At 39.4% G+C, this 10,263-nt stretch overlaps 1 protein-coding gene across 11 annotated transcripts in view; it reads right to left on the bottom strand.

Annotated features, from left to right (window-relative positions):
* The window catches only part of ksr2 (kinase suppressor of ras 2), a 116,560-nt gene that overhangs the window by 83,065 nt on the left and 23,232 nt on the right, over positions 1 to 10,263 (bottom strand). For all 11 annotated transcript variants that reach the window (XM_083527313.1, XM_083527310.1, XM_083527315.1 and 8 more), the window contains exons 4-5: positions 5,159 to 5,194; positions 4,110 to 4,632 (exon numbers count right to left, since the gene is read on the bottom strand). In XM_083527313.1, coding sequence (XP_083383439.1) covers positions 4,110 to 4,632; positions 5,159 to 5,194 — 559 coding nt within the window. The remainder of the gene's footprint in view (positions 1 to 4,109; positions 4,633 to 5,158; positions 5,195 to 10,263) is intronic.

Raw genomic sequence — 10,263 nt, 5'->3', positions numbered from 1 at the left:
CTAATGGTCACAGATACACTTACAAGGACATTTACAAGATGGACATTTCAAGAAAAGCTGGACATTGTGAGGAAAGGTCAGCCAAAACAGTTCCAAACAGTTGTTAAGCGTTTTATTTACCATTTATATTTTTGCCTTTTTTTCCTGTAGAATTTGACACAATTTGCCTTTATTTCGAATCCGGAAATCAGAAAAAAATGTAAAATCGGGACATCAGGAAAACTGTAAAAACCCGGGGTCATTGTATGAAGTTGATATCCATGCTTCTTCTAGAAATGATGTATGTGAGCAGTGCAGCTGTGGCTGCTGTGAATGGAGACTTGTTAAACTTGGTTCATTGGATTTTTTTGCTTAAGTTATGCCATTCATTCTTATATGTGATGTGACAAAGAGCTCTGTTACACTGCATTTCTCTATAATAATATTGGTTTCTATAAATGTGGTTTTATAATGATGGTATTAAGAGGTGAATTAAATCAGGTAAGACAACATTGGAGGCCTAGGGGTATAATGAACAACCCTCAACCACCTCTATCCCACTCTAACCCCCCCACATGTGGTAAAAAGAATATAAAAAAAAAAAAAATTTGTCCATGATGTACAAAAGGAGACTCCTAGAATAATGATCTTCACCTGTAGTTTGTTACAGCCAGTCTACATCACTGGCATGTGAGGATGCATGAATTGCAAACTTTAAACACACTTTTCAGTGATTGAGTTCTCGTTCTCTATTTTCTTACAGAAAAACATGAAAACCTGATTTGATGGATCTTTGTTTTCTTTATATTTGTCAAAACTGTATACTTTCCCTGATAACTAGTGATATTTTAAAAAACATTCTTGGCACTGGGTTTGGAATTTAAAGCTCTGCTTCATCCTACATTTCCTCCAGGATCCATTCTAATCCAGGATATAAGCTTCATCTGACGTCTTCTGCTTGAAGCTTAGTGCAACATATGAATCAGCGCTTGTTTACCAGAAGCCTATAGGTCAACCAGAAACGTCTCGAAAACGAGCACTGCGAGTCCCCAATCGAGTCACACAGGAGCTCGATCCTGATTGGATTTGTTCATCTGCAGTGATTAGAGGGGGTCTGTGAGAGGCTCTGGGCTGGATCACAGAGAGATGAGACCGGTAATCAATGTTCTAATGCCATTTGATCCGCTTCCCAGGCCTTAATGCTTATAAACACACATTGTATAGTATAAAGGAATGGTTCAGAATGTATACTGTATACACACAATTTTTGTGTTCAGTACATGGCCTAAATCCCGGAGGGGACCCCAGCCCCCCCCAAAAAAAAAATGTATTAAAAGAAAAATTGCACTCTCCATTATATGTATTCTCTATTATATGAAAAACATATGTATGTATACCTAAAATAATTTTGTAAGTAGGAAAAAAAAACGCAAAAACTGCATTTAAAAACAGTTAAGTTCCCCCCTCCCCTTTCTAAATAGTTAATGTTCAACTCCATTAACTAGGGGATTTTATTCACTTTAAATAAAGCGATTCTCTTTAATGTAGTTACTCATTCATAAATAAGTTGCGGCAAAAATGCTGATTTCGGATGCAATTTTCCATGAATTGCTCTATTAGAGATTAAAATATGACTTATCTAGTGAACGTTAGCTTGTTTACAATAGCTTGTAGCATAGTGCACTGACACTAACACACCAAAGCCGTTTCCCATGCAGTGTTTTATTTGGGACGACTTGGCATAATGTTAATTTAACATTAACACACAATTAGCATATTGTTTATCTGTGCATTTACTAAATGAGCACTGTGCTACATCCGAACTGACCCCACTGTATTTTTTTGTATAATCAATTTCTATTCTGTTCTTAAGTGTCTTAATTAATTTGTAAATAAAATGTTAAACATTTTTTTAATTCCTTGTTTCTATTGTTGTGATAATTTTTTATGATAGTTTTACTTTATTTACGTAAAGCACTTTAAATTACTATTGTAATTGACGCAGTCTCCGTGCTACAATAATAATGATAGAAACAAAGTTTGTCACTGTGGGGACACTGTGTCTTTATACTGTAAGTACAATTTGACTGTAATATTTGTGTCCCCCTTCAAAAATTGCTCATGAGAAATTTATGTTAAATAAAATTTACGCCCATGGTTCAGTAGTTATATAATAAAGAGAAAAAAGAGAAACAGGATTTCTCAAACAGTAGTGTAAGTGTTTGCCTCATGTCCTCAGTAGTATTTGTCTCATGTCCTCAGTAGTTTTGCCTAATGTCCTCAGTAGTGTAGTACACTATTGAGGACATGAGACAAATACTACTAAGCACCTGAGGCAAATATGATAGTACTGAGGACATGAGGCAAATTTATGTCCTCAGTACTCTCATATTTGGATGTAACAGTTTCCCTCTGACCAACCAATCAGAGGATGAAAAAATGCTGACGCTATTCTGTGAGGCGAATTTGAAATCTGATTGGTTAAAGAAACAGATCTGTTGCTAATAGAGACTACAATAAAAAGGCCAGCAGTACTGACTTTAAAGGCTCTGGGCAGATTAGATTGACATGACAGCACATAAAGGCTGAAATTAATAATCTGATTATAAAAAAAATCTAACATTAAAATTCTCGTACTGGAAGCAGTGCAGCTGAGAGAAATGCTACGAAATAAAGAGAATAAACTGTTGGGAATAAATTCATAAAATTTCATGGAACAAATATTTGAATTTAGGTTGTAAATGTAGGTCAGTGATTCTGATAGTGTTTAGGCCAGTAGAGAAGGCTTTGCTGGCCCTGACCCCCCACCACTTACAGCCGGGCTCTTATTAAAGCTCTTTAATATTTGCCTCATCACTAATAAAGGTAGGGACAACATGGACAACATGAAGGACTGCAAGAGAACTGATTGGAAAAAACAGTATACCCTCACTATTAACAACAATACGTATAGCAAATAGCACTGTTGATCCGGGAGGCAGAGACAATGTTCTAAAGCCCCACCACATTTCAACCCGCACAGCACCAACACACCATGCCGGCGAGTCAAAGTCTCACACAGCCTCGTGCTCAGAGACGCCATGTTTTACACACACACACACACACACACACACACACACACACACACACACACACACACACACACACACACAATTTTTCTTAGATGTTTTAAGGAAAAATAAATAAAAAAAAAAATGTCAACAAGCTGACCGCTCTCGCGCTCTACACCCTTCACCCTTCCCCCTCATATGCAAGAGAGAGAGAGAGAGAGAGAGAGAAAGAGAGAGAGAGAGAGAGAGAGAGAGAGAGAAACAGAGAGAGAGAGAGATAGAAAAGAGAAACAGAAAAGTTTAAGAGATCAGAGAGCAAAATGAAAAAGGAAAAAAAAAAGCAGAAAGATCAGACAAATGAAGAGAGGGACAGAACTGATAGAGAGAGAGAGAGAGAGAGACAGACAAGAAGATGCGGTAAGATTAGAGAAAGACTGGCAAAGATTGACAAGAATTGAAAGATTGAAAGAATTGATTGAAAGAAGCAGAAAAAAGAGAGTTACAGTAAGCAAAAACAAAAACAGAGAAAAAGAAAGAGCAGAGGGACCAGACAGCGAAAGAGAGAGAAAATTGTAAGTGCTGAGAGAGAAGGGAGAAGCAGAGAGAGAAAAACAGATGAAGAGAGAAACAGAACAGACAGAGATTAGAAAGACACAGAGAGAGACAGGGTGAGATCAGAGAAAAACTGGCAAAAAGTGTAAGAGAGAGAGAGAGAGAGAGAGAGAGAGAGAGAGAGAGAGAGAGAGAGAGAGAGAGAGAGAGAGAGAGAAAGAAAGAGAAAAAGATTGAGATCAGAGGGTGAAAAACAGAGAATGAAAGAACATCAGGCAGATAAACACAGACAGAGGGAGACACTGTAAGATCAGAAAATGACTGGCAAAGGGTGACAGAGCGAGAGAGGGGGAGCGAAAAGTCGAAGACAGAGAAAGAGAAAATTATCAGAGTGCAGAAAGAGAGAGACAGTGAGATCAAAGAAAGACAGACAGGGTCAAAGAGAGACAGGCAGTCTCCTTCTCCCAGTTCTTACCACTCTTACCTTTAGCTGTATATAGAAGATTAAGTAATGGCTGTGGTACTCACCGCGGTGTGTGTGCATCATCGATGCGGTTCCCCAGCTGAAACTCGTGAGATTTGCTGCGGTGCAGAGCGCTGAACCCAGGCAGCAGGTGGATGAGTTTGCGGTTGGCAGGTGGTGGCGTGCCCGGGGCCTTCACCTTGTTGCGACGGCGCAGTGGTGGCGTCCCAGGCGGTGTCATGGTGTTAACCACCAGTGGAGTGCGTGGGGGAGTGTGAGGAAAGTGCCTCTGCCTGGGAGATGGGGGTAGAGAGCGGTGCCCTACGTCCAGCATGCCAAGAGGGGTCAGGCCCTGGTAGACGTCCACACACAGCCGCTCGGGCTGAGGGTAGAAGGCTGGAGGAGCCAAGGCCTGAGGGCTATGACACAGAGCATGGGTGTAGCGTGACTGAGGCTTTGGGCTCTGTGACAGCTGCAGTCGCACCCACTGCCCGGGGTCTGGGGTACCGGCTGGGGTGTTCTCTTTACCCGACTCGGACATTGGCCACTGGATGGACCAGTCCTGATTAGGCTGAGCGCTGCCAAATCCTACACAAATTACATCACAGACAGAGTGGTGTTAAGACTTTTACAAAAAACTGACAAATAAAATGTAATTTTACAGAATACACTTAAAGAGAAACAAACAGACAAGCAGTCAATAGAGAAGAGAAGAGAAGAGAAGAGAAGAGAAGAGAAGAGATAAAAGAGAAGAGGAGACATAAAAGAGAAGACATAAAAGAGAAGAAAATGAGAAGAGAAGAGAAGAGAAGAGAAGAGAAGAGAAGAGAAGAGAAGAGAAGAGAAGAGAAGTACGGCGGGTCTGATACCATGAGTCACATGGTGGATGGACATTGAGAAGAAGTCAGACAGCATCTATCACGACAGAACAGAGACAGCGTTGAGAGGGAAATGGAAAAAGCAATGTGTGTGGAAAGGCAGTGTACTCCACCGTGTCGGAGAGTGATGGCAATGACGACAGTGTGACAGCAGACTTTTATTATGCAACGAAGACGGTGGAAATGCACGCAGACTTTTTCATGGAAGGAGAAGTCAAAATGTGACAGTGCTTCACCTCCATTACTGTGCAATTTGTCGTCCTCCAGTTGTTCTTTGTGCGGGAAAGAAAAAAACAGAATAACAAATACATATTCATTAGGGTGACACTTGTTGACCTCGGGGAGATGAACGTCTGAGCCTTCAAAACGTGTCAAGCGAGAGTTAGTTAAAAACTGTAATCATAATTTCCGGCTATCACGCAAATCAACCGGATGAGACCTGTTGGCCTTTGAACCCCCATTTAAAGTCTATTAACTCATGGCATTTTAACAGACAGCTTTTGATGTGTACTTGTATACATCCGAACCTCTGTTTGGTAATATGATAATCCAGTGCTAATGTGCGTCTTTATCTCTCTCAACACGCTCTGTACCACTCGGGAACTTTATTTGTGAGATACCTTTTGTTTTCCTCTCTCTCTCTCTCTCTCTCTCTCTCTCTCTCTTTCTCTCGCACTCTCAGAAAAGCTTTTTATGCTCCTATTAAAGCCTTAATGAAGTAAAAAAAAATGTCAGCAGGTAGCAGGCACATTAAAAGCTCGCATGTTGGTGGCCTTTTATTGTGTTAAAAATCTTTTAAATTTTTTTGCCAAAAAAACTAAGCATCGATGCTTCTTCTGAGACACATCAGAAAATAATACGATAAACAATGTTGTAATACTACATTTTTTCTACAAGTTGTTTTAGTAATGATGTTTCAGGACCACTTGCATTGCAGACAAAACGTTTGGATTTCAAACAAACTACGAGCAGACTTTTTGGAATCTGACTAAACAAAGAGTAGACGTTTTATTGTTTTTAGTTTACCATGCCGTGCAGGTGCAGACAGCAGACGTCCAGACGGCAGACGTCCAGACGGCATTTACGCTATTTGGACAAATAATATTGGGATTTTTTTTTTTTTTGGCAAATGTGGTTCTTCCCCAAATAGTTACCACACATTTGGAGGCACACAATTGTGTTGTACACAATTTTCTTCTCTGTTCCAACTTGATGATGCCCCTGTGCACAAAGCCAGCTCCATGAAGATATGCTTTACATGGGTTAGAGTGAAAGATCTGCTATAGAGCTCCAAAATTGGTTCATGATAACCTAGTGGATTAACATGATGTTCCACTAGATGTTGTGCATGTAGAGATTTGTCTTTATCCAGTTACAAGGGCTTTAGTAAAGTCAGGTTCTGATGAACACAAATCTCTGCAGGCACAACATCTAGTGGAACATCTTCCCAAAAGAGTGGAGGTTATTATAACATCAAACGGGGACTAAAATTCAAAACAGGTGTTCACACATATAATTTAAGGCTCAAGAGCCCACAAACATATGTCCATGCAGTGTATTTTTTATAGTGCCAGAGTAAAGCTAGTTTAAATGTATATTTTCTATAACAGCTTTAAACACTTGTTTCTGCAGCTTGCAATTGTGAAGAACTATTGATTAATAAAAAATAAAAAAAAAAGATTAAATAAGCAGTAGCCACTTAATAATATTTTTATCAGATTGACTTTCTATGTTCTGGGTGTGTTCTTCATCCAAAAAAGATGCTACAAGGAGCACAAATTGGATAATTTTTAATATAATGTACAGAATTTTTTTTTAATGATGGTAGAGATCAATCAATTAAAAAAAATATATAAACTATATACAAACAAACATACTATATTAAATTACTATATTATTCACATAAATTTAAATCTAAATAAATCAGAAATGCGTGCGCACCACTGTTAAGTAGTTTAATCTCCCATACATTTTTGTAACTAATTTTAGGTTTGAATTTTTATGACGTTTTTTCCGTTTCGGGTTTTTTTTTTTTTTGTGTGTGTGATGTGTGGTTTTGATGTGTGGAATTTTGCCAAAACATGGCAACCAGGCAGCAAACTTGTCTTTCAAGCTTCGCATTTAAGTGTGAAAAACCCACTTTTTTGTTTCGTCCTGTGGGATCTCAGTCCCGAGGCACAAAACTGAGTCTCAAACTGAAGCTATTTGGTAGATAAAACCAAGAATTTCCTATTTACATTTTTTATATTTAAAATGTATTACATTAGAATAATGTATTCATGATTGGTTACATGCCTAATATACATGCAGCTCTAATATAGACAACGAGTGTGTGTGTGTGTGTGTGTGTGTGTGTGTGTGTGTGTGTGTGTGTGTGTGTGTGTGTGTATCTTATAACACAAATGTCAGGTACAATTTAGTTCAGAATCGTGTAGTATGTTAGCGTTCTGTGACCGTTGAGCCATGGCTTTCTGCCGAGAAAGAAGATTTGATCTCGTATTGTATTGTATTGTATGATTCGATTTTATTTTCCCTCTCACGAACACTATCTAAAAAAAGCGAAAATTAAATCTCAGTGCACGCAAGAGGCAGAAAAGAGAAGAGCAGACCTTTATAAAGCTGGACGTTTACACAAAAATATATTGGACATAACTGATTTTTGCTCAAGGAACAAAAAAGAGTGACGAAGAAAAGGTATGAACAAATCATTTACAATCATGTTTGGTGTCGAGCTTGGAGAAAAACAGACAATTCAAATCTAATCGGAGCGGGAAAAAAAAAAACGAGGCTAGAAAACGTCAGATTTTAGTCTTCATATTATTCCTTACACAATACACACATTTATAGGATCAACACAAATGTGTGATGCAAATCGCAGTATTTAGTAGGACAGAGGAATAAACAGGAAATCGATTCGATTTGATTAGATGAGTTGATACGTTAAATAACTCCTAAAGCGTTTGAGCAGCTGAGAGGATGCTGGAAAGCTCTTCATCCTCTCCTCCCGGTGTCCTCTAAGTAAGTGGCACGCAAGCACTCAAAGTGACTCTTAGAGGATTGTGGGAATGTGGGAGTATGGGACATGCCACATTAGCACCCCTACAGGGACAGCGAGGCAAGCTGGAGGGCCCTTGTCACATGTTGACACGGCACCATGCAAGAGTTACAAACAAGTCTTTTAATTATAATGGGAGATACCACCCCGCTGCTTGACATGCCAGGGCAAATCAGAATTCATCCGAAAAATTTTGTTCAGATAAATTAAAAGATAGACGTGCTAACAAGTGCTGTTCAGTGGCACGACGAACTCCATCAACCCTACAGAGTTATAAACACACCTGACTTGATTGCAATGAGATGAGTTAGCTTGGAAAGCACAAGCACACACACATACACATACATATATATATATATATATATATATATATATATATATATATATATATATATATATATATATATATATATATATAAGGCGATATCAAAAGGTTTTGAGATTAGCTCTGTTTACACAGAGCTCTGGCCTCACATCCAGACTGTGCAACAGTTTTTTCAAGCCCTCAGGTTCCTCAACACACAGAACTAAACTCATATACAAACACACACACACACACACACACACACATACACACTCACCCAACTGCTACAAACCTGAACCAAAACACACACACAATACTCATTTCAATTCATACACATTCATGCCTTCAGCACCACCTAATTATATATTAACTATACCATAACTGTTTACATGCCGTTTTTGCACACTGTTTGTGTCTCTCTGTCTCACACTGTCTTGTGTTGTCTGTCTGCACCGTTTTTTGTCTGCACAGTTTGCACTCAGTTGCACTCGATGCACTTTATGCGGTGAGGACACTTACTTTAGTCCTTAACTGTGTGTTCTGTTTTGTAACTTTATGTTGTGTGATGTTGCTCTATGTTGTTTTATGTAGCATCAGGGTTCTGGAGGAACGTTGTCTCATGTCATTGTGTACTGCGTCAGCAATTGAAAATTCCAAACATTTCTTGCAGTGAAGCACAACTATGAGGTGGGTGTGGTTCACTGCAAGAAATGTTTGGAGTTTTTAGAGACAGGATATCAAGCTGCAACCACTTATGCACAGTATTGGGACATATAATCTCTTTCAATTATGTTCAAATCTGGACCTTTATTAGTTCCGCCCTATAACTGGGAGGTCACGACACTAAATCTCGATGATGACACAGACACACAGAACCAGCAGATCAAGAGAGAAAATGTGGCAATCATGGGTTTATGTTCATGTATGCAGAAAAGGTGAGATAGGGCTTTCCTGAATATGCTCCCCAACTGTATATATATATGATGGAGCATGAGCAGTTCACAAAGGCCTGCTTGGCTATACACGTCTCAGAAGAAGCACGTTTTGGCCATAAGCTTTTTCCCAGCTCATAGAAGACAAACAGTAGAAATTAGTTGGACAAAATTAAGAAGAAAGGAGCTAGGGAAACAGAAAGAAAGGTGCTTTATACTTGTTTATACATGTACTTTACAGCACAGTGAAATTCTTTTTTTTCGTATATCCCAGCAATGTTAGGAAGCTGGGGCCAGGGCATAGGGTCAGCCATGATACTGCACCCCAGAGCACAGGGGGTTAAGAGAGTGCCGCAATAGTGGCAGCTTGGCAATACAGGGACTAAATCCCCCAACCTTCCAGTCAGTAACCCAGAGCCTTAACCACTGAGGTAACACTTCCCACAGAGTGAGATCCTTCCTTTAAGTGAGTGCTAAAACCCTTGCCTGTGGCAGAGGCGTTACTTGGATTGTGATCGAAAGTATAAGTTTGGAGGAAAACTATAAGAAAAATATAAGTATAGGGTGCAGAGTTGCTGGGCTTACTCTTTGTAACTGGGGTCAGAAGACTGGCTCTCCAGGATAGCCTTGAAGGAGTTGCTTCTCTAGAAATGAAAGAATGCATTTCAAGTGGATGCTTCTGTTACAGTAAATGTGCTAAAGCTATGAGGTTCATTCCACTGAACAGAGTCCCCAGACTTGGCTTGTCTTGGCTTGGGCTTCCTTTGGGGGGAGATGAACTCTGTGACCAAGTCCATATGAATCTTGAGTGACCTTCTGAAACTGTTTCCATGGGAAAATGTGAATCAATAGTTCCAGCTATGAGATCATTTTAATGTTCATAGAATCCTTAAATACGTCATCGTTTCTACAGTACCAGCTCATTCAGAAGATCCAGAAGATGGTCTATGCTAGAAGATCCCATGCTGTGATGAAAACTCTTGCTTATTTTGTTCTTATACTTTGTAGTTCTCCTACTTTGACCTGATTCACCCTGTCACAGTAACAGAA

Source organism: Silurus aristotelis, assembly GCF_946808225.1.
Source record: "Silurus aristotelis genome assembly, chromosome: 23".
NCBI lineage: Eukaryota > Metazoa > Chordata > Actinopteri > Siluriformes > Siluridae > Silurus > Silurus aristotelis.
Note: the sequence above shows the minus strand (reverse complement) of the source record. Positions and strands in the feature narration are given on the sequence as shown.